At 36.2% G+C, this 26,577-nt stretch overlaps 1 protein-coding gene across 1 annotated transcript; it reads right to left on the bottom strand.

Moving 5' to 3' along the window:
• Window positions 1–11,939: 11,939 nt before the first annotated feature.
• LOC144976139 (uncharacterized) lies at window positions 11,940–24,634 on the bottom strand. Its single transcript, XM_078920320.1, has 3 exons — window positions 24,563–24,634; window positions 20,908–21,623; window positions 11,940–12,511 (listed from the first exon to the last, which is right to left on the bottom strand). The coding sequence occupies exons 2-3, from the start codon at window positions 21,503–21,505 to the stop codon at window positions 12,342–12,344; spliced, it is 768 nt and encodes a 255-aa protein (XP_078776446.1). The 5' UTR covers window positions 21,506–21,623; window positions 24,563–24,634; the 3' UTR covers window positions 11,940–12,341.
• Between the last annotated feature and the right edge of the window lie 1,943 nt (window positions 24,635–26,577).

The following is a 26,577-nucleotide window of genomic DNA, read 5'->3' on the forward strand; positions in this document are numbered from 1 at the left end:
TATAAAGTATAGAGGTTAATGCAATTTAGATCGATATACTTTATTTAAAAATAAGAAAGGAATGCCATTTTCTAAACTGTAAAAAAAAAAAAAAAAAAAAAAAATAAATTATAGGAATTTGACTTTCGTCTACATAGATCCTGACCATAGACCTCGTTAACTCATAGACTGACTGTAACCCTCGTAAACTCATAGACTGACTGTAGCCCTCGTAAACTCATAGCCTGACTGTAACCCTCGTAAACTCATAGCCTGACTGTAACCCTCATTAACTCATAGCCTGACTGTAACCCTCGTAAACTTATAGACTGACTGTAACCCTCGTAAACTTATAGACTGACTGTGGCCCTCGTAAACTCATAAACTGACTGTAACCCTCATAAAGCCACAGCCCGACTGCAACCCTCGTAAATGCATAGTTTGATTTGCCGTTCGTAAATTCATAGCTTGATTGTAACCCTCGTAAACCCATAGCGTGACGGTAAAAACTGTCGTGAACTCGTAACCTGACTGTAGCCCTCTTAAATTCATAGCCTAACTGTAGCCCCTTTAAACTCAAAGCCTGACTATAACCCTCGTAAACTCAAAGCCTGACTATAACCCTCGTAAACTCAAAGCCTGACTATAACCCTCGTAAACTCATAGCCTGACTATAACCCTCGTAAACTCAAAGCCTGACTATAACCCTCGTAAACTCAAAGCCTGACGATAACCCTCGTAAACTCAAAGCCTGACTATAACCCTCGTAAACTCAAAGCCTGACTATAACCCTCGTAAACTCAAAGCCTGACTATAACCCTCGTAAACTCAAAGCCTGACTATAACCCTCGTAAACTCATAGCCTGAATGTAACCCTTGTAAATTGAATGCCTGACTATAACCCTAGTAAATTCAGAGGCTGAATGTAACCCTCGTAATCTCAAAGCCTGACTAATTCTATCGTAAACGCATAACCTGACTAATTCTCTAGTAAACTCATAGCTTGACTATAAATCTCGTAGAGTCATATCCTGACACTGGCAGAGGACTTCGTTTACTTAAAGTCTGACCCTAACCCTCGTAAACTCACAGCCTGACTGTAGCTCTCTTAAACTCATAGCCTGACTATAACTCTCGTAGAGTCATACCCTAACACTGGTTGTGGACTTCGTTAACTTAAAGTCTGACCCAAACCCCCTTAAACTCACAGCCTGACACTTTATCGAAGTCCGATTCATCCTGTTTTTCATGGATGTCAATCTATTTACATCCAGCTACTCAGATCTACATGAATGTACAGTAGAGGCTCTGATAACCGAATGCAATGTTGAGCTTGTTTTAAGATTGCTGATGTGTAAAATACTTTTGTGTTGATTTAAGGGTATTTTCATTACAAAAAAAAAAAGAGGCCGTAACAATGATATGGATTATCAGACTTGTGAATAATATACGCGTTGGCTCCGATCTTTTGACCAGTTGGTTCCTGTATTCTGGAAAGACACGTACCGTGGAATGGGTTGACCTGGGCCAGTCGGGGTGACTAAATTGAGCTTTGAGCTTTTTATATAGCGCAATATCCACTAAACGTGCTCAAGCGCTTTACAAGGGTCCCTGGCCAACAGCAATATGTAACATTTAGGACAGGACATGATGCCTATTAGGTGATATTACAATTAACGGTCAGGTACTCACTTTACACCTGAGTACGGTGAGAGAATGTGAGTAAAGAGCCTTTTCCAAGTACTCAATTATGCGCCCATCGAGAATGGATCCCAGGGCCTTCCTATCCTACGGCGAGTGCCATACCACTAGACCACATAGCCGCATAGAAGAGAAAGTGTGACCAGAACACTGGTGGTTCAAATATCGATCAATTTGAATGACACTCATGTTGAGGACCAGAATATAATATGTGTCAGTACATGACATAATCAGTACCAAGGTGAAATTTTTTTTGGATTTGCATCTTTTTCTGAAAGAATATGCTCCCATGGGAATTTTTATTTTTATTTGAAGTAAATCGAGTGATTTTTCATGAAGTTATGGTCAGATGTATGGGAAAGGTATCCAGCATCTTTTATCAAATTTCATACTTTTTCAACTTGACTAGCTGTAAAAAATATTAATTTAGAATTGAAATTAATCTTTCATATTTCCCGAAGAGGTACAAAAAGGGTTCATTTAATCATTTATGACAAGAACTCATTTTTGATAAAAATTGACTTTCTAACTAAACTTGGCAATACCTAAGTTCAAACCTTTTCACCATCCAACTGACTTTGTCATTCACTGTTACATGTTTGGACAAGAAATAAATATGCAATCGCCCTGTAATCAGAAATCAATTATGCAAGGTATTTATCCAGTCCTCCAGAAGAATGGTTATACTCTTCCAATGAGTTTTGAACCAGTTTTTTTACATCACACTTTTGTTCTTTGTTTGACACACAACATGAATATTGTATATATTATTATGGAATGCCAAAATAAGGCATACAGTCATTGATTTTATTTCGACGTTTTCATTGGCCAAGAACTGCACATGTGACTATTACTGTTATTATTATTATTATTATTATTATTATTATTATTATTATTATTATTATTATTATTTTATTATTATTATTATTATTATTATTATTATTATTATTATTATTATTATTATTATTATTATTATTTTTATTATATATTATTAATTTATTTATTATTATTATATTATTATTATCTATATTATTATTATATTATTATTATTATTATTATTATTTATTATTATTATTATTATTATTATTATTTATTATTATTATTTATTATTATTATTATTATTTATTTCGTATGGTATCGATCACAAGACTGAAATATTATACTCGAAATATTCCTCAATTTTGTTCATTTCATCCACTCATTATATCTCTCAAACTTTCCGCAAACGTCAGGAGTCTTTTTTATATTGGTCAAACTACACATGACATTGTTTGCCTTATATGCAGCAACTTTCCCCCCTTTTTATGGCTTTATTTACGACGTTTAAACCAATTTTAGCGTTTTTATACATTTGGTAATACACAATATCTGACCCAACGCCTCAGAACGGTAATAGGGAATGGGATTAGCGGAAGAGTAGCGTCTCTTGATTGGACGTCACCCATAGTCTGAGAAAAGTTATTAGAGAGAGAACGTCATGTTAGTTGTGCGCATGCGTCTCTCGTCCTCGCTTCCGGCGAAAGCGGCTTGAGACACTTCAAAACCAGATTGACGTTATCTCTGTTATGTGACGTCCAATCAAGGGACGCTACTCTTCAGCTAATCTCATTCCCTATAGGACGAGTTGACAAATTATGGAGCAGGCACTGGTGGAAGCCGCCATGTCTCATCCTACTTGTTAAATGTTGTTGTTGTTGTTGTTGTTGGCTAGGGATCCCATATAAAGCGCTTTGAGCACGTTTAGTGGATATTGCTCTATACAAAACCTTAAGCTCAAAATATATTGTTGACGAAGACAGGCTGGCGAAGCTTTATACTCGCGTCTCCTCTGCGCCTACAACATGGGCTACTGTCAGGAAAATGAGGTGAGGCAATGTGATGCTTTGTACTCACGTCTCCTCTACGCCTACAACATGGGCTACTGTCAGGAGAATGAGGTGAGGCAATGTGATGCTTTGTACTCACGTCTCCTCTACGCCTACAACATGGGCTACTGTCAGTAGAATGAGATGAGGCAATGAGCTTTGTACTCACGTCTCCTCTACGCCTACAACATGGGCTACTGTCAGGAGAATGAGGTGAGGCAATGAGCTTTGTACTCACGTCTCCTCTCCGCCTACAACATGGGCTACTGTCAGGAGAATGAGGTGAGGCAATGTGATGCTTTGTACTCACGTCTCCTCTACGCCTACAACATGGGCTACTGTCAGGAGAATGAGATGAGGCAATGTGATGCTTTGTACTCACGTCTCCTCTACGCCTACAACATGGGCTACTGTCAGGAGAATGAGGTGAGGCAATATGATGCTTTATTATTGAGGAGATTCAATTTGATTTCTTAAAGTTGAAAAGAAAATATCACCAGCAGCATCCTCATCATCATAATCACCATCATCATAAAGGAATAAAAAAAATAAAAATAAGATTCCCTTATTCATCCCATAGGGGATATTTGTCTCTAGGGTATATTCCAAGGGAAGACTGGAGTAACCCAGGCGTCAGTCACAGCGCAGCGATGGGTGATCGAAGTCGGTACCTTTTCCAATGACCCTACTGCTGAGCCACGCTGCCTTCATCATCATCGTCATCATCATCATCATCATCATCATCATCATCATCATCATCACGGCTTATTCCTCATAGACGTGGCCCTCGTAACTGCCAACCGAAACAAGCTTCTGTCCTGTGCCATCCTTCCACATTCAGTCACTGGTTTATTCATCCATTCGCTGATAATGCGTTGTGACTATCTTCTTCTTACTTTACTTACATAGGTAGGCCCTTCATTCCGACTGGGTCATAGTCATAGTCCACCGATGAACCCCCTCCATCTTATTCTTGGTATAGAAATATAAATAAATAAAATATAAACAAATAAAATGCCACATTTCTTATTTACTTTACGATTCAATTCAACTGATAATGGGAGCACGTATTTGATCGGTAATCATAAGGTCTGAGGTTCGATACCCAGTCGATGTAGACTGATATTTTGAGATTTTTTCTAGTATTTTTCTTTCTTTCTTTGTCAGGCACCTTTCATACACACTTGTTCAGCAGACTTTTACCTTACACTGGTGCCTGCTCCATAATTTTTTTAATTTGAAAAATTCAAATTTGACCTCTTGTTCACCACGACTTATTACTGTTCTTAGGCGACGGGGAATATATTATAACAATGACTGTTTTGCTACGATGTTTTTATACAATATTATATTATTATACATTACATTTGATACAAAATATTTTGTGCATTTTTCTTTTTATCCAGTGCCTTCTTGTTTCTTTGTTGTTTATATTTTCCCCTTGCTTTTGAGATACGGCAATTTTTGTTTGAATTTTATATTCTGAGAGCGAGTGAAATAAAACTAGTTGCTTTAAAAAATCATTTTTCTTTTATTAATGTTTGTGTTGTTGTTTTGAGTCCACTGGTGGACTGAAAATACAGTTCCATTTTGAACTTCTGCACAAATGGTACACGGGGGATCTCGTCAACTCAACTGGTGTTTGTTTTTTATTGTTTTTTTACGGGTTTTACGGCGCGTGCAACACATTTAGGTTATATCAGCGCCAGCTCACAGGAAGAAAATGGGATAGTAAAAAGTTCTAGATTTACAATTAAAGCACCCAAGAAAAAGTAAGACATAGGGGGACTGGGAACAAATTAAATAGGGATCAGATGTAGATTCCAAGAGCATACCACCAATATGCTTAGTCTGAGATCACCAAAAAGTTTCATCCGACACAAGCAAAAAATCCAACAAAAAGGAATACACTCAAATCTTACATCATATATGCAAAATAAGAAATATAATAATACATAACAGAGAGATGAGATGATTTACAAGGAAAAAAATATTATCTCGCAAAACAATAACTATGCATATGACTGTTTCCCTCCCAGGTAGGACTCCGGCCAGGACAAAACCCAAGTAATCTGATTGCAAGACAAGGACAGAAAGCATGTTGGAAAACAGATATAAGGGGATAGAAGACACAGTATGTACCCCCCCCCCCCCCCCTTGCCCACAATGGGAGGTCCGGAACCCCACCCAGAACTCAGCTGGTGGAGCACTCGCTTCACGCGCAAAGGGACCGAGTGTCGTCGAGATTTTGTTTCTGATCTGCCTGCCTACCCAGCAGTGAATGGGTAGCCGGGTCTGTTAGATCTGTTGGAAAGTAATTTGCAATAGACTAGCGTCCTATCCAAAGGGTAGCAAGTGTAAGAGAGTAAGCTTATGCAAGCAAGAGTTTGGATAAAAAACATGGTAAATATTACATAGAACCATGGGGGTAGCTGCAGGAGATTGCAATTATTCTCGGTTGTTGTCCATAATACACTGTCGTTGCAACTCGGGGGATAACAGCAACAGATCGATGCTATTTTTGGTTGTTATGCATAAAATGCTGTCATTTATCAAAGTACTTTTATGTCATAAAAGGCGGGGTTTGATATTGATATTCGGGAAAATTCTTGTTGATTTTTATATCCCAGTTGAATATGATTCGCTATTACTCTTAGTGGGTTTATTTTAGTCTAACATGTGACAATCAAAGTCAGTAAGAGGAGTGGTTTGCAAGAATTGTGGGGAGTTTACGAAAGGGTATAAAACAGAGTGGTTCTGATCAAATCGGAATTCAACTTCACTATGAGCTGCCCGTTTTTACTTTATACCATCTGTGCTCACCATCATTTACTTGCTTTTAAGGACTTAGAAATATTCCACGTAAATTGAAAATGGTTACATAGGCAATATGGATTGTTTGTTTGTTTGTTTTTAAGGGTTTTACGGCGCTAGCAACACATTAAGGTCATATCAGCGCCAGTAAAAAGGAAGAAAATTGGATAGTAAAAAGTTCTAGAATTACAATATAAGCATCCAAGAATAAGGCAGACAAAAGGGAATTGGTTCAAATAGGGAACAGATGTAGATTCCAAGAGCACACCATCAGTGTACTTCGTTTGAGATCACTAAATGTCTCATTCAGACATAAGCACAGGTCCCCGCCAAAAGGAACACACTCACTTGTTTAAAAATCACATATATTGTGTAAAAGAAAAAAATAATACAGTGCATAACAGATTTACAAGGAAAAAAATATCATCTCCCAAAACTAACTACACAATTGACTGTTTCCCTCCCAGCCAGGGTATCCGACCAGGACCAGGACAAAACCAAGTAATCTCATTCCAAGACAAAGATAGAAAGCATGTTGGAAAAAAGATATTGGAGGATAGAAGACACAGTATGTACCTCCCTGCCCACTATGGGAGGTCAGGAACCCCACCCAGGGCAATATGGATTAACATTTGGATTGATTTTACGGATTTGGAATTTATGAAACTGATTGAATTAAGACCATGCTAATTGATTTGGATTTGGAATTTATGACAACAAATAAAGTAGTAAGAATTGAAACTTGGAATCTTGATTTTTATTTAAATGTTTTGATGTACATTCAATTAACATTATTGGTCTTTGAACTCTTCAGTCATTATTAACATCTACAACACAATCCAAAGGAATATTATTACCATATATCAAAAAGCCACTATACGATCATAAGCCATTACATATTATGTGCTCAACTACGCCACATTATGGATGAAATTTTGGTGCCGTGAACCAAGATACTATATTCTAATTCAGTGCTGTTCGCAAGATGTTATTTTTCCAAACCATGGATACACAAGAAATCTATATTGTTGCGGTGTTAATATCTAATAAAGTTTTTGTGAGACTCAAAATTTGAAGTGAAAAATTGTGAACAGATAGGTAACATTTTTATTTGGAAGGAGAAAATGAATATCAATTTTGTTGTTGTTTTTAAGCGTTTTACGGCGCTTGCAACACATTTATGTTATATCAGTGCCAGTAAAAAGGAAAAAAATGGAATAGTAATAGTAAAAAGTTCTAGAATTAGAATTAAAGCACCCAAGAAAAAGTAAGACATAGGGGAACTGGGAACAAATAGGGATCAGATGTAGATTCCAAGAGCACACCGCCAATGAGCTTAGTTTGGGATCAACTATAAGTCTCATCCGGACACAAGCACAAAAACCAACAAAGAGGAACACACTCAAATACTTACATTATACATTCAAAATAAGAAATACAATAATACATAACAGAGAGATGATTTACAAGGAAAAAAATATCATCTCCCAAAACAATAACTATGCATTTGACTGACTCTCATTCCAAGACAAAGACAGAAAACATGTTGAAAAACAGATATAAGAGGATAGAAGACACAGCATGTACCCCCCCCCCTGCCCACTATGGGGTCAGGAACCCCACACATAAAAAAAAACAAACAAAAAAACCTTTTAAAACCTCTAATAAATCAATGAATAAATTAAATGTATAGATTAATAACTATAGAAAACAACAAATAAATGAGTGAATAAATGAATAAGTAAATGTTTGTTTATTTTTACGGTGTTTACGGCGCTTGCAACACATTTAGGTTATATCAGCACCAGTAAAAAGGAAGAAAATAAGATAGTAAAAAGTTCTAGAATTACAAGATAAGGTAAGACAAAGGGGAACTGGGAACAAATAGGGAACAGATGTAACTTCCAAGAGCATACCACCAATGTACTTAGTTTGAGAACACCTATAAGTCTCATGCGGACACAAGCACAAAATCCAACAAAGAGGAATACACTCAAAAGCGTAAATTATACATTCAATATAACAAATATAATAATACATAACAGAGAGATGATTTACAAGGAAAAAACTATTATCTCCCAAAACAATACCTATGCATATGACTGTTTCCCTCCCAGCCAGGACTCCGGCCAGGGCCAAAGCAAAATCAAGTGATCCCATTCCAAGACAAAGACAGAAAGCATGTTGGAAACAGATATAGGGGGATAGAAGACATAGTAAGTACCTCCCTGCGCATAATGGGAGGTCAAGAAGGTAAATAGATGAATAAACAAATAAATACATAAATAAATAGACAAATAAATACAAAGCTGCAATCGCCTGCGGGTTGTAAAATAAAACAATAAATAAAAAATGAATAGAATATAAAAACTTAAAACGAAACATGTTCATATGAAACATTGATTTCCACGAATCTATCCATTCAGTTATTTTGTCAAGACTTGAAATGAGAAGGTATTGAAATAAAGTTACCATCGGGAATGGAACCAAATAAATGATGAAATAGCACACAGATTGCCTAATAAAATAAATAACTTGTGAAATATACAAGTTAATGAATAAACGAATGGGTATGGAAATAGAATTACAATCGGAACCTTGAATTACGAATTAAAGAAATAGAAGATAAAAGGTTAAATTGATAGATGATCATCCAATTCAATAAGTGAGAAATGGTAAATAAATACATATATATATAAATGAATAAATGACAAAATAATTAATTTTGCCATTTCAAGAACTGAATTTATGTACCCATTAAACAAATAAACTTAACAGAAGCTTCATACCTATGACTGCGAACTCAATTTTAAGCAGCTGAACCAACACTACATAATACCGTTTCGAGTTGTTCACAATTTACAATATTTGTATAAACTGAATCTAAGGTCAATTTTCGATATCGACTCTACACCGAATTTATATTGTTTTCAGGCACTATGTGTGCAGAACAAAGCAGCATTTCCCTGTCCTGGTTTCTTTTTCTCCAAAATTCAAATCTCTTCTTCAAGTTCATTCAGTCAGTATGAAAACAGGTTGCAAAGTTGGATTAAATATTATCTCAACCAGAGTGGTCTAACAGGACCACTTGGACTATATCTCACACCATCACTTTGCCGAAAAATACATCCAGATATTTTTAGATCTCCTGAAACGCCAAAATGATGTACACATGGCCAGTGTTTATTATAAAATGAGTCAATGTGTAGGTGGGCTCCACTACTTCCTGGACAGGATACCATGTCATATTTCAACCCTTCACAGTCGAAATTAATCAACATTATTAAACTCGTCTTGAGAGAAACCTTCATACCTAAGGGACAAGATAATTTTTTGTTAAATAAATTATCTGTAAGTTCTGATCCAGGTGGAAATATAACAGAAGAAAGATTAGAATCTAACAAAATAACTTCACAATTTTTTGGTGTTTGTAAAATTACAAAGGGTGAGAATTGATAAAGATGCTTAGAGGCATCAAGAGATGTGACGACCGAATCCAAGGCAGACGGTGCCTTACGAATTACTCCATTGTCCAAAAATTGCACCGTTTCGTTTCCAAGATCAAAATATTCTCTATTATTGAACGTCATTTTCTTAAATTTTCCAACAGATATCTGTTTTTTTACCGCCATGAGGATGAGAAATGAGGATCGGCAATACCCTCACTCCTTTAGGTACATTCCTATAAAGGAACAAATTCATCAACCTCCTGGACAGCTGGGGACAGTGTGAAACACAACACACCTTACACCTGTCTGTTTGCAGTTTCAAATCAGGATATTCTCCATGAGATTTGAATCCGACTCCATACAGAATTTCAACCCCTTTTTTGTCATCCGTGTCATAGAATAACTCCAATCTGACATTCTGAGCCTCATCGTCATCAAAAATCACATGTGTTGATGTCTCCACAAAAAATATGAATGATGCGTATTGCGTTTTTCTGAATTTTTACAATGCCAACATGGACAACAACTTAATTTATTTAAGATAGTACGTTCTGAAAAAATACTCATACTCATAGAAGCTTGTGGATTACATAAATATCCAGTACCAGTTCTTACCATTCTATTGTTGCCCCTGATATGACTGAAAGCGTACGGTTTGTTTGTTCCAGGAAAAGTGTCAGGGCGATTCAAACTAGTAAAACTTAAAACAACTTTTACTGTTCTATCTATGTTATGTCTAATGCATTTCATAATCCCTGGCACTCTCACGACCTCGGGAAGGTGTTCCTCTTTAAACTCATCCACCGAGAAATATTTAGAGTGGTCAGTCAGGGATGTAAATGCAAAGTTGAAAAAAATTCTGAAGGACTGCGAAATTAATTTTTTTTTAAAACAAAAAATCAGCATTAAGCGTCTTACCTGTCTTACAATTAATTATCTGTACAAAGCCTTTTGCTACAACTGGAATGTGGAATTTCTATATCAGATTGTCTCTTTAGTGACACAGTTGTGGATCTATCAATTTGTTGTCTACATTCTTGGGCTGCTTGGTGTATTGTTATTAAATTTCCTTTTCTTTGAATTTTCCCCCTTTTTTTCTTGGGATTTAAACTTTTCATTCTCATCCCAGCAGTTTGCATGTAGTAGCATAAAGAAGAATCTACTGGACTATAAACTGGATCATTTCTTTGAAAAAACTGAACTGAACTTTTATTAGCATTTAGTAATTTATATTTAATCTTGTGAATGGCTTCATAGGTACCTACATCTAGCCTATTGGTTGTGGGGTTATAATATTGTTCATCACACTAAAAGATGATTCCACTCTTGGGCCAGTGAAAATGGAGAGACAGGCTTTAATGATTGGGCTTAAAATTTTGTAATGAGGATTGGATATTGCACATGACCACCATTTATCTAACTTGTTTTCCTTAATTGATGAGGTAAATTTTTGATCTGAATGAAAGGTAGATGCAGCAGTAGAAAATTTATCTTTTGTCAATTCCCTGTGTCAATGTTGGAAAGCAATCAAACAAATCTTGCAGTCCAGAGGAGGCTCTACTGTGACCACATAACTCGGGATCAAGAGTTGAAAGAAGAGAAAATATTTTATTAGCGAGTGGAAGCTTGTGTTTCAGGTATTCTCCAGTTTCAACAAATGCAGTAAGGACAGTTGTTCTGAACATCTTATCTTGCTCATGACTTAAATTTTTCAGGATCTGTTGAGCAGCATTTCCAATAAAGATATTTTTAAGTGGATGGGTATGTTCACTCCTCACATTAACTTTTGTAACTTTCTGGAAACTATTGACATACTCATGAGTCAAAAAGCATGTCAAAAAAGTTTTATAAACAAGTTCCATTTCGTCATACAGTCTATGGATCATGGGCTCCTTTTGTTCAAAAGTCAATATAAAGCTTTTAAAGATGGGCAGTATGCTGCAAATAACAGACAATAAAAGTGTATAATCCTTCTTAACATATAACTTGACTGCTATCCTCCTTTTTCTTTCTTTTCCTGGTCTGGTCAGCTTCTTTCTTCTCAATCTTTGTAAAATAAAAACAATAATCTTGCATCTTTCTTAACATGCTTAAGTAGAGTAATCAATTCTGTTTGATGATCCTTTTTTTCTTCCACTGTCAGCCATGATGAATAAAAAACAGTTAAGACATTTTTTAATTCCAGGAAGCGAGATGAGGCATCATATATTGACATCCACCTATGACCTGCTCTTTTGACTGGAATAAGTTCTGACACTCCCATCAGCTGACAAATCTGTTTCAGATCTTCCCTCAAATCAGCACTATAATCAAAATCATTATATAAATCATCAAGTAGTCTTACAATAAAATTATTCTCATCTAGCAATGAAGTAAACTTGCCAACAGCATTGTGGATATGATGACATACATCTCCATCTATGTCTAGAATATGAGGTGCTACTTCTTTCAGTTTCTTGTGGAAGCCATTTACTGACCCTCTCATGTAAACTGTACTTAATTATGTGCACGCTTACGATCATTAAATAAAAATTTAGAAGTGAAGAAATTTATGCAATATTCTATTGAAAAGTAGACTACCAGAAAATTCGGAAATCCTAATAATTCGGAAATATTTACATCCCTGGTCAGTTTTGCATTTTTCAAAACTCTCTGATTCAGCGACAAACTCCTCATCCGAAAAGAGAGCACATTCATGGATCCCTGGTGATGAAAATTATGACAAGTAAGAATTCAGTATCATTGAAAACGTCACCTTAACTCTATTCCCCCACCCACTCTCCCCCGTAGTCCATTCTGAATCTCTTCCCATCAGACCATCTACTCCACCCACCTCCAACCCACATAACCTTGACCCTATCTCCAAAACATCCTCTCCCAAACTGAAGAGCTGCGGTGAATTGCAATAAGAATACAAATTTTTGAAAAAAAAACAAAACAAAAAAAGAACGAAAAAACAAACCCAACAAAGCAAAACAAAACAAGAAACAGAAAAATGATTCATTAAAATAACGACGATTATGATGATGATGATGAAGATAATAATAATTATTATTATATTAATAAAACTTAATATTATGTAATAAAAACAAATTTATTATATAAACTTTAAAGGGGAATTGTTGATGTCTGTTCACGGTCAATTATTCCATGATGATTCCGTCATAAACAGAAAAAACAGAATGGGAATTCCCGAACTCGATTATCCATATAAAAAGCTGTTTTTGTTTGTTTTTAATGGTTTTACGGCGCTTGCAACACATTAAGGTCATATCAGCGCCAGTAAGGATGAAAAATGGGATAGTAAAAAGTTCTAGAATTACAATTACAGACCACAAGAAAAGGTAAGACAAAAGGGAATTGGTTCAAATAGGAAACAGATGTAGATTCCAAGAGCACACTATCAAAGTACTTCGTTTGAGATCACCTAAAAGTTTCACCCAGACACCAGCACAAGTTCCCACTAAGAGGTTCACACTCAAATGTTTACAAATCATATGTTAAAAATAAAAAAATAAAAATACATAACAGAGAGATGATTTACAAGGAAAAAAATATCATCCCCCAAAACTATAACTACACTTTCAACTGTTTCCCTCCCAGCCAAGGACTCTGGCCAAGGTCATGACAAAACCAAGTAATCTCATTCCAAGACAAAGACAGAAAGCAATTGAAAAACAGGTACAGGGGATAGAAGACACCACACAAACAAGAAACAAACAAAGGCGCTATTCGTGGATTTTTGAACCATCAAATCTCGTGAGTAAGGAAATGTAATTTCTCATGGCCAGCTTCAACTTAGCTCCGTGCTCAAACATTGGACCCTTTGTATGAATCAGAAAAGTGAGCGGTGCAGAAACTGATGTTGATAATAACAAGAACTGAAATGAGTCGGAAAGTGCCAAAAGACAACAGAGAATAAGAACTTTGTGGCGCCAATGGGGCATCGAACCCGCGACCTTACTGATACAACTCCACCTGGCCGAGGAGATTGTGACTCGTTTGAGTGGTGGCGGATTCGAGCTCCCATCACCACGCGAAGTTTTTATTCTCTGCTGTCATCTGTCACTTTCCTACACACTTCATTTCTTGTTTGTATGAATCACAACTGTAGAAAATAAATATCGATTTGTTATATTTACATACAGTCTAGGGGATGCAATCGAGTTAATTGTTTATGCTGATGGATTATTTAGTGTTATTCCCCTTGATATACTCTTTTTATTTCACTTCTGTTGAGTGTTTGATGGACCAGACATGTTTTGATTTTGATTGATTGAAATAAATCGTGTTGGAATTAATTTCTCGACTTTGACCACGTTTAATTTAACTACATTGTTCCCTTTGTTTTGTTTTCAAGGAATTTATTGTGTTTGAGACACATTTAGGTCATTTCAAAGCCAGTAAAAAGGAAGAAATTAGAATAGTCAAAAAAATGTTAGATTTATAATTGAAAGAACATAAGAAAAAAGTAAGACAAAGTGGAAGAGTTCAAATAGGGACCAAATGTAGATTCCAAGAGCACAATATCAGTGTACTTCTGCCCTAACCAACAAAAGGACAGTATCTGGGCTGACCCAGGTCCAGCAAGTTTTGCCGCAATCGACACATTTAGTTTTTTCATTCATAACTCTTTAATTCTATTACATAGTGGAAGTCTTCTAACATTAAATAATAGCTGATGATAAATTGCGTTTTTCTGTTTGTCGGCGATTTCATTGACGTAAGATGTTGCGTAATATTTTGAGATACTGTTCTTTCTTGGTTAAAGCCAAGCAAATAACTCTACCTGTAACCAACAAAAGGACAGTATCTTATACGACCGTCTCACATAATGTACACACTGGTTAACCGCAATGCAAAATGCCTCGTCCGTATTCACCAAAAGAACAGTATCTAAGTTAAAGGAATATAGCAAAATACGAATAACTCGATCGACAAACGTTTCACGTCAGCGAGGGCGAGCACTCGCCATCACGGATGAGTGAGAGGCAAGGCTAAGTGCGTTTGACCTGGCGTGAAGGGAATGAATAAATTATCTCCGTCAAGTTTGTAGGCGTGACTCTGATATAATATTACTACATTAGACTATTCCTCAATCTTTTAGACCCTGACTCCTTTTTCAAGATGAGTCTATTTTTTATTAAGCATCATAGCTTTAATTTACGCTTATTGGTGATTTTGGCTATCTTGTAAATTAGACTTTAATTGTGTATCAGGGTTTTGTCATTGTACAACGATATGGGTGAGGAGTGAGTGATAGTGAATTAAACCTAATAATAGCTGAAAATAGGGTATGTCCCCCCAACCCCACCCACCCCCCCCCCCCCCCCCCCCCCCCGCCTCCAACACGTGCAACACACATACCTTTTTGTTTTAAAATCAATATCTTCATTGTCATAGGAAACGAAAAGCATGAAATGGAACGAAATCTGTTGGTACATTTATACTGAATGAAATAGGCAACACCATTCTTACTAAATTTAAAAGGTGCCTAAATTATGAGCAAATAAGATGAACAGAAAAATTATTTTGTCTTTAGCTAATTTCGCCCACAGGGAGTTGCAATAGTACAATTTAGATAAAACAAGGGAATTAATTAAAAGTTCTGCTATATTAGATTACGAATTTTGCTTATTTTATTCATTTCTATGTAAATAGATTGTATGGTGTTATTCACGTAGCAGCTTGTTATGGAAGGATGTTTATCAATGATGACGCTAAGGTTTTTTGCTTTATTTGAAAATTCTATTGTGCTATTTCCGAGAGAAATAGGTGAATGATTTGCCTTCCACACTTTAAAATCTCAGTTTTACTATCATTTACTATCATTTAATTTTAACTTGTTATGGTACATTCAAGATTTAATCTCATTAAAACAGCTCGAAATTCGTTATATTAAGAATTCTAAATTACTTAGGGGTACTGAATCATAAATTTGCGTATCACCAGCATTAAAATGATAACTCAGATTGAATCTGGATATCACACTAGAAAGGGGGTGCTTATATACAGAAAAAAGGACAGGACCAAGAACGCACTCCAAAGTTTAGTAAAACTTGTTCTGACTGAATACCATTCACCACGACAGTCTGCCATCGATCCTGTAAATACATTTTTGTATGATGTAAACCGTTTTAAGGGCAATTCCTTTTACGCCTACGTATTTTCTAGTCTTCTTAACAAAATGTAATGGTCAATGGTGTCAAAGGCAGCTGAAAGATCTTAAAGGCATAATAAATTGATATTGTTAGCATCCGCATTATATAACAAAAGATTTTAAGAAGCGCCGTTTCAGTTCTGTGTTGCTGTTTGTAGGCTGACTGAACTGTTGTTCTTAAGTTCGGAGATAATAATTGTGTCAGTACTACCTTCACCAAAAGTTTGGACAAAAAATAGAAGGATGTGTGGAAAGTGGGAGATATGAAGACGACGAAAAAGAAAAACATAAAAAAAACCCAAAAAAACAACTAAACAAAAAAAAAACGCCTGGACAGACAGTCACACCGACACTCATACACGCACACACACAAACGCACACACACACACACACACACACACACACACACACACACACAAATTAGTTGAAATGAATGAAAAATAAGTATACTTAAGTTAGACGTTTGGTTGAGCATCCGACCAACAAGCAAGGGGATCCGTTTTTTATTGCCAGTTGTATAAAGTTTTGTAATGGTTTTGTTTTCTGTTTTTTGTTTTTTTTTTTCATTTTTATTACTTGTTTATAAAGCCCCTCTGCCCACTAACCAGCCACTAAATAGCTAGCTTGATATGTTGATCTGGTGGAAAGTAATACGTGAATATTTCAACTTATGTCATAGATTAGATTGATCTTGAACTCAGTGTCTGCAGCAATTTAGTCTTTAATCACGGGCGCATAATTTAGTCAAAGTCAAAGATATAAGAACTGCAATCCAAACAGTTGTTAAAAGCAGGTATTTCCACTTTTAACATCCAACGGACGAGGTCAAACTTAGATGTCGCTGGGTCAAACACACGCGTTGTGGTATGTCACGACTGCTGTCGGATGTGAAGGTCATGCGTTCGATTCTATAGATAGTATGCAGATGACGTCACTCAGGCCTTTGTTATTGTTTTTGCCATCCGCCTTTGTGAGTTGTTCTCACTAAACTGTATTAACCAGACTATAAAGTTCATGGTTACACAGAGTTTGCGTGTTGGTCCGTTATACTTCCGGATGGCAATGTTGTGAACTCTTTGGCCAAGCGCATTCTATCTATAGACAGTATGCGGTTAGACTAAGGGATCGAGTAAGATATAAATATGTGTGCGTGTGTGTGTGTGTGTGTGTGTGTGTGTGTGTTTATGTGTGTGTTTGTATGTGTGAAAGAAACACGAGGGAGACGAAGAGAGCGAGCGAGACTGGTAGATAAAAAGGGGGAAAGGAGGGAGGGGGTGGAGCAAAGAATAGACAGATTGCGCATAGGGGCTCTAACGGGGCCGATTAGAGATAGACGACGATTGGGATTGTTTGGAAGCTTTAACCCTTTGCCCACTAGTCATTATGACATCGGAAATGCTATCGCCTTCTACGCCAGAACAGAAATAGAGGGTGGAGCCTACCATGATATAACATTTTATGGAGCCCTAATTTCATCATATCAGTTCTGTCCACTGACAGGTGGGTGGGTATCGCTTTCCAGAACTTGTGTCCTTATATGAAATTCTGAGTTTTTGACCAATCAACGATTGCTCTTTTGATAGCTCGCTTGTCAAAATGAGTCAGCTCAACCCTTGATTTATGTACAGGCATCACAGGCGGTATATGTTGTGTAACTTCAAAGACCACGTTTGACCGAAAGCAATGAATGGAAGCCCTACTGTGGCGTGGAGAACGAGGTCTTGTATGTATAGTTACGTCATATCTCAACGCTCGTGAATTCTTAGTACGGCTGGACTCACAATCAAAACACGAAATATGTGTTTTAAACTCTTGAATCAATCGAGTTACATCAGTGCGTTCGTCTCATTGAGAAATGAAAAACTATATATAAATCAAGAACATCGACCGGAAAACAAGGAAATTATCATAAAATTATAAAATTTGAGAAAGCTATTTTCAAAATCAAATCTATTACAAAAAAGGTTATTTCTAGACCGATTTTTATGAGACAAAGACAATTTTTCTCCACTTTTCAAGCTGATTCCAACAATGAGGTTTTCAAATTTATCGCGATAAGATTATTTGTCATTATTTTTTTTTTATACCCAATTGACTGCTCAGGAAATGAATACGTAATCCTTGGCGGCTAGCGAGTAGGTGTTAAATTTTGCTTACCCTTTCCCACGTAGACTCACGCACACACACACACACACACACACACACACACACACACACAGACTTATCGTCGTCTAGCATCCTATCGTTCGGCTTGACGATTAAAAGGGGTTCGTATCGTCGCTAAAATAATTACAAAATACATATATTTAAAATATATTTATGGTAATGTGAATTAAATATTTTAATGCTCTAATATATCAAGAATGATCATTATTATGATTTATTACGGTGTGAATTGAATTTGACTTTTAAAACTGAAGTTTAATCTGACACCCTACTCGCTGTTATCATTCGAGTCTAAGTTGTAATAAGGCAACTTGGCCAGAAGTGAAAGACATACATTGTGTGTTCAGTCTGTGTGTGTGTGTGTGTGTGTGTGTGTGTGTGTGTGTGCGTCTGCGTGGGAAAGGGTAAGCAAAATTTAACACCTACTCGCTAGCCGCCAAGGATTACGTATTCATTTCCTGATCAGTCAATTGGGTATTAAAAAAAAATAAAGACAAAGAATCTTATCGCGATAAATATTGAAAACCTCATTGTTGGAATCAGCTTGAAAAGTGGAGAAAAATTGTCTTTGTCTCATAAAAATCGGTCGAGAAATAACCTTTTTTGTAATATATTTGATTTTGAAAATAGCTTTCTCAAATTTTATAATTTTATGATAATTTCCTTATTTTCCGGTCGATGTTCTTGATTTATATATCGTTTTTCATTTCTCAATGAGACGAACGCACTGATGTAATTCGATTGATTCAAGAGTTTAAAACACAGATTTCGAGTTTTGATTGTGAGTCCAGCCGTACTAAGAATTCACGAGCGTTGAGATATGACGTAACTATACATACAAGACCTCGTTCTCCACGCCACAGTAGGGCTTCCATTCATCGCTTTCGGTCAACCGTGGTCTTTGAAGTTACACAACATATACCGCATGTGATTCCTTTACATAAATCAAGGGCTGAGCTGACTCATGTTGACAAGCGAGCTATCAAAAGAGCAATCCGTTGATTGGTCAAAAACTCAGGATTTCATATAAGGACATAAGTTCTTGAAAGCGATATCCACCCACCTGTCAGTGGACAGAACTGATATGATGAAATTAGGGATCCATAAAATGTTATATCATGGTAGGCTCCACCCTCTATTTCTATTCTGGCGTAGATGTAGAAGGCGATAGCATTTCCGATGTCATAATGACTAGTGGGCAAAGGGTTAAAGCTTCCAAACAATCCCAATCGTCGTCTATCTCTAACGGGACCCGTTGGCGCAAACTCAGTAATAGGTAGGGATCTAGGACTTCTATAGATGTCGCTGGTAGGGATAGTATAAGAAAGCCCTTCGTTCCAAAAAAAGTCAAAGTCAATCAATGGGAAATATATTGACCAATGAGATTGCATTTTTTAAAAATGGGACTGGTCAAATCATTTGTTGCATTGTTACCATTTTGAGTCAGATGACAGCTTGAAGAGGAGCGAGTGGGGCTTAATTTGTAATGACTTACACGAAATCATATAATTGAATCTTCTTGTTTGAGCTGCAACGTCGAGTTATTTAGGACCTGCCACTCCTTATCACAACCCCTTGTGGTCAATGTCAGCTATTAATCTCTCCTCCCTTTTTTCTTTGGGTTCACTCCAGTGACATCTATATATTATTATGAAGTCCTAGGTTGACTCACATTGTTTATTGTCTCAAAAGACCACACCCTCCCTCCCATTCCCAATGAATACACTTTAAAACGCTCTCTCTCTCTCTCTCTCTCTCTCTCTCTCTCTCTCTCTCTCTCTCTCTCTCCCTCCCTCTCTCTCTCTCTCTTCTCTCTCTCTCTCTCTCTCTCTCTCTCTTATTTATTAATTTATTTTTAAAAATATCTCTCTCTGCATCCATCTCTCTCGCTCTCTGTTTGTTACTGACTTTCTCTCTCTCTCTCTCTCTCTCTCTCTCTCTCTCTCTCTCTCTCTCTGTGTGTGTGTGTGTGTGTGTGTGTGTGTGTGTGTGTGTTTCTCTCTCTCTCATGTAAAACAACAACGCGATAGAAAAAGTTCCACTATGATGTCATGTTACGGATGACGTCATTGGCGTTGGCGACTTATGCGTCAACCAATCAAATCGTCACCAACAGTTTCGCATGGTATTGCTCGCCATACGGCGGCATCTTCGTCACGCCACTCGTTGACGCCACCGCATGCTCACGGACACCGTCGATATTTACAGGGCTGAATACGGCCGTCGGAGATGCTGTCCTTTTGTTGGTTAACGATGGGGTTGAAATAAGATACTGTTTCAAGCAAATTTTTAATTGCCTCTAATTTCAAAAATATTTGAGTTATGATCATTCTGACAACTGTGTAAGCTTCCCTATGTCCCAGAGATTCGGTTTAGTAAAACAAGTGATTTTATGATTTTTTGAGAGATACTGTCCTTTTGTTGGTTAGGGCAGACTTAGTTTGAGATTACTTAGTTTGAGATTACCCAAAAGTCTCATCCAGACATGAGCACAGGTCCCCACTAAGAGGAACACATTCAAACCAGGAAACCGTGATGGAGTATATGTACAGATGTGCTATTATATTATTACGCGCTACTGACTTTTTAAAAATTTTAATCTTTTCCCATTTATATATAATCGTTTTATTATCATTCATCATCATTGTCACTTTTGTTCCCACGCACATGCATAATGTACAGTATAAAATAAAGAATGATAAAGCAAATATAACTAAATTCTAACAAGATATAACGATGAAATATATATAAATAATAATATATCCTTTCTTACATTCGGCAGTTGGACAACTTGATGCTCCGGTAAGTTCCTCCGAAACTTTTAAAGAAATTCCACTGCTTGTATCTTTCTCGTCAGGAGTCTGCAGTCCTTCTCCTCTCAACTTTTTAATCGATTCAGCAGGGGACAAAATCTCATCCTCAGCTTCTATATTCCCCTTTGCTTTCCTCTTATCTGCTCTTTCTCCCACCTTTACAACATACTCCTCCTCTTCTTGTTTTCGTTGTTGTTGCTCTGTTTGTTGGTTCATTGCAATGTCATTGTCAGCATCGATAGGACTATTCCGATGATTACTTTGGCCATTTGAGACAATGCTGTATTTTGATTGGTTGTTGGAGGAGACAGTAGGAGAGCAAGAGAATGATGTTACAGGTTTTGTGACACTATTGGTGTTGGTAGTGTCGGTGATGTGGTCAAAACCAGTGGTTGTTTTTCGAGTACTGTTGGTGTTGGTTGTGGTTGTAGTAGATGTAGAACGTTGAGCTGGTTGGACTACGTTTTCATTTAGCGTGATTGTGATGTAATCGGCTGTGGTAGAGTCTGTGGGGTCCCTGTTGTTGGGATAAGGAAGTGCTGTAGCATATCGATCCATATCACTAATCTCGTTGATATATCAATATTGTCTTCATTGACATCTGTCACAAACGATTAGAATCCTGGTGTGTGGGTCAGGGTGACACTTTTTCTAATCACGTGATCATCTGGTATACCTGGTGAAAAATGTCAAATCAAATCGTACCATTAGATGTCAATTTCAAATCAAATCGTACCATTAGATGTCAATGTCAAATCAAATCGTACCATTAGATGTCAATGTCAAATCAAATCGTACCATTAGATGTCAATGTCAAATCAAATCGTACCATTAGATGTCAATGTCAAATCAAATCGTACCATTAGATGTCAATGTCAAATCAAATCGTACCATTAGATGTCAATGTCAAATCAAATCGTACCATTAGATGTCAATTCAAACAATCGACATTTGAAGTTAAAGTTTCTGGTCAGAATGTAAAACAAAATTATCCATGTAAGGACTGTACTGCCATACTCTGGAAAAACCTCATCTTCGCGAAGTCCCTGGTTTTCCAAGATGAGGGTCAGTTAAATCGATCGATAATTGAAGGACGAGTGTTCTGTCCAAATTTTTAAAATATGGGTTTATCCAGAGTACGGCAGTGCATGTGTTATGATACCACATGCCGTAATATGGGTTTACTTGAATTTTTTTTTTAATTGACCTTTTATATAGCGCAATATCCACTATGTGTGTTCAAAGCACTTTACAAGGGGTCCCTGGCCAACAGCAACACGAAACATGTAGAATGAGATATGACGCCTGTTATGCGATATTATATTTTTTTCAAAGACAGCACACTGTTAACAGCCTTTTCCAAAGCCTATTCATCAAGCGAGGCTCGAACCCAAAAACCTTATGATCCAAAAGGGAGTGTCTTACCACATAGCTGCACAAGATTAAACACTCAAAGTTATTATTTCAAACTATTTACAATTTTCATCCATTATAAGATTTTCTAAAAAACAGTTTTTGGTGCACATGTCTTTTCCACAACAAAGTGGTCCAAAAAACACCACATAACAGTACCAAACTCACTCACTCACTCACTCAATCCTCTCTGAGCCTGCTGGCACTTGAGGCGATGCAAGGGATCTCCACCTGGTTCTGTCAGCAGCTATTCTTGGGGTTATCTCGAGAGACAAACCTATCTGCTTTAGGTCCCTATCTACAGTACGTCTCCAAGTCTCCTTGGGGGCGGCCTCGCTTCTTCTTTCCTTGGGGTGTCCATCGTAGAGCCTTCCTTATCAATGTTTCAGCATATCTTCGACAGAAACGTCGCAACCATTGCCATATTATACTTTTAATGAGACTCTCCAGAGACTCCACTTCAGCTCTTGCTCTCAGGTCCTCATTTGAGATTGTGTTTGGCTAGAATATCTTGAAGATTCGTTGCAAGCATTTGCTTTGGAATACAGTACTAAAAGTCAATCATCATAAATTGTACTTGTTAAAGTCTGCAGTACTAAATAGCCTTGAGCTATTGTGATTGGCAAATGGCTACATCTAGCTATCCTTGACAAACAATAATGAGGATAATAATAATAATAATAATAATAATAATAATAATAATAATAATAATAATAATAAATAATAATACTAATAATAATAATAATAATAATAATAATAATAATAATAATAATAATAATAATAATAATAATAATAATAATAATAATAATAATAATAATAATAATAATAATAATAATAATAATAATAATAATAATAATAATAATAATAATAATAAATAATAATAATAAAAATAATAATAATAATAATAATTAAAATGATAACAATTATTTTAATTTAATAATTATTATCATTGTTATTATTATTATGATTATTATTATTATTATTATTATTATTATTATTATTATTATTATTATTATTATTATATATTATTATTATTAATATTATTATTATTATTATTATTATTATTATTATTATTATTATTATTATTATTATTATTATTATTATTATTATTATTATCAACACTATTATCATTATTATTATTTTATTATTATTATATTATTATTATTATTATTATTATTATTATTATTATTATTATTATTATTATTATTATTATTATTATTATTATTATAGCAGGCTGACATTATCCCCTGTCTGGGGATAACGAAAAGGCTGGGCTTTCATTATCCCCAGATCCCTGTCTGAGGATAATGAAAATTCGTTATCCCCAGACGCCTGTCTGGGGATAACCAAATTTCGTTATCCCCAGACACATATTTGCAACTCCACTCTTTTAAACAATTATCCACATTCCAGAATATGGAATGTTTCCGAATGCACATAGAAATAAGGAAAGTTAATAAAATATCTATAAAAACAAAAAATTAACCAACATTAAATCAGTTGTTACTACATATACACAATATGCGTCGACTTCGAAGTGGGTGTCATGGCCGAATGGTTTAGTCATCTGCCCTGGAAGTTTTACCAGAATCGACGTTGTGGGTGCGAATCCTAGTTCTGCCACTTTTTTTTTTTAAATTCCGTCTTCATTTTACAGAACGTTGCAAGGGATAAATGTCCCATCCATCCCCCCCCCCCCCCCCCAACTGATTTAATGTTGGTTAATTTTATTTCTATGTGCACTTGGAAACATTCCATATTCTGGAATGTGGATAATTGTTTAAAGGAATGGAGTTTCAAGTATATGTCTGGGGATAATCACAGCGTATTTAGCAGGCTGCGGCTGTTCAGACCCGAGTTTGAATAGTCTCCCATTCCCATGGCTAAAAAAAAAATTTAATCAAATCAGGAATTAAAGACAACGATCGTTCTAAAGTCTGAGGTAGGGATATCAACTGAGTCAGAATGACACAAATAATAACACACTCATTCAACTTCAAGTTCAAGCCATTCGACACCACATTATTGAACAGAAAATGAAAAGGGAAAAGAGTGTTGTGATGAGAATGAGGGGACAACAACTTATTTTCAGAGACGAGCGAGCGCTTCTACTATATACTACGAATAGTGATTACGTCGAGTCATAATTTAGAATATCAGAATGCACTAACGTTTCAATATCACAATATAATTTCAAATTACCTTCAGTAATTCGTGTGTTGCAAGTACCAGATCTTGAGTCAACGCTCTGGCTCTGGTCAACCTTGAGTGCAGGGTTGCCAGATTATTTTTCAACAAAATGCCAGGGGAAGACTCAAAAAATGCCAAAACACTCAAAAAAATGCCAAAGTCTGTTGACTCCCACCCCCACTAAGAAAACTACTCACTTTTGATAGACAATTTACAATCATATCCTGGTGGCTTGTGTGTTTTCTTTTCTTTTCTTTTTTTTTTTTTTGAATTATACAAAATTTCCTGTTGGGGTAATTTTTTACCTACTGACTACTAAGTGGAGTGTTAAACCACTACACCACGGTTGGATTTTAAGAATGAAAAAGAAATACATTAACATGAAAGGTAAATACGTAAACATTTAAATAATTATTGACAATTAAGAAAACTTACTGTTTCGTGTTTCTTATGAAACTTAATTAAGAAAAGGTGTCATTTGAAGTATAATATACAAGAAAAGAAAATGCCAAATGAAAATGCCAAATGCCAAATGATTTTTCTAATGCCAAACGGTTTTCAAAAATGCCAGATTTTTGGAATCTGGCATTTAAAATGCCAAACTGGCAACCCTGCTTGAGTGTGGTGGAAAACTTGTTTCTATACAAATTTGTCAGATAATTTATATAAGTATACGCCAGTGAAAATATTAAACCAGTCAAATGAATATTAGATGAGTATTACATTTTTAATGTACAAAGTTGTGAAAACAAACCTCGATTTTCGTCTTAGACTATTAGAACTTATCTTTTTTTTTCTCAAAGAGAAAGTTTCCTTCTATTTTCAAAGAAAACAACTCATTGGTAAATATAATGTTTATTGATTCAAATTCACATTGTATTTCAATTGCATGTTGTAAGATAATATATCCTTGGATAAGTATACACGGAAGAGAAACAGATCAAAATGTAAAGCTTTCAATTTTAAAAGATAAAAGGCAATTTTCAAAATGCCAAGTTGGTATTGACTTACTTGACTTAGATGCCTTTCGCGTCTCGACCGAAAGATCGGGTCGCCTTGGCTGTTTCCAGTATTTCCTGTGTGAGGTGTCTCCAATATTGCCGGTCCTCTGCTAGGGTTCTCAGATTTTCAAGGTCCCCTGCCGTTATGAGACTAATGCTTTGTCCAAGTGTTGTGAGGTTTTTGTTTAGGATCACGGGGAGTGTTGTGATCGGTCTTCCTCTGAAAAGGTTCCCGTGTTTTTGGAAGTATCCCGACATGGCTTGGTTTGCTGGTATGTTTTTGTCCCTGCGTAGTATGTGACCGAAAAGTTGCCATCGTTGTTGTAAAATGTCAAGGGAGATTGGTCTTTCTTTTGTGATCTTATAGAGTGATTCATTTGAGATCTTTTTGGGGTATTTGATGTCCAGTACCCTTCTTAGCTGTGTGCGATGGAAGGCATCCAGATGTTCTTCTTCGGATTTTGTCAACGCCCAAGTGCCGCAGTTATACAGAAGTACCGGTTTTACAAGAGCATGGTACAGTTTCAGTTTAGTTTTTCTCTTTATTTTGTCACCTCTAATCCATACATTGGTGAGTTTACTGAGTGCGGCGTTTGATAGCTGTTTTCTTCTTTGTACATCCTCGGTGTCTCCAATTAGTGAGCCGACTTTCTTTGTTCTTTTCCATTCCTCTTTGTTCCTCGATATTGTTGTAAATTCGGTTTTATTGGCATTGACTTGGAGGTTATATTTCATGAGGGTATTTTGTATGATGTCTATATTTGCTGGTGTTGATCCAATAAAATCGACATCATCTGCATAGGCGATTTCTCTAGGGATTGCGTTCTCAATATGAGTCGTTGGTTTTGGAATGACTTTTCGAACTTCTTTCAGAGCGTGTTCTAAGTATATTGTGAACAGAATCGGGCTCAGACTATCTCCTTGGGGGTCCCGATGTTACTTTCGAACTGCGTCTGTTTTGTGGCCCCGTATATCCTTGGTTGTATCTTTGTGTTGCTGAGGAGAAATCGGATTATTCGGAGCTCG

The sequence above is a fragment of the Berghia stephanieae genome, chromosome 7 (assembly GCF_034508935.2).
Source record: "Berghia stephanieae isolate SIO BIC M18660-M18661 chromosome 7, UCSD_Bste_1.3, whole genome shotgun sequence".
Taxonomy (NCBI): Eukaryota; Metazoa; Mollusca; class Gastropoda; order Nudibranchia; family Aeolidiidae; genus Berghia; species Berghia stephanieae.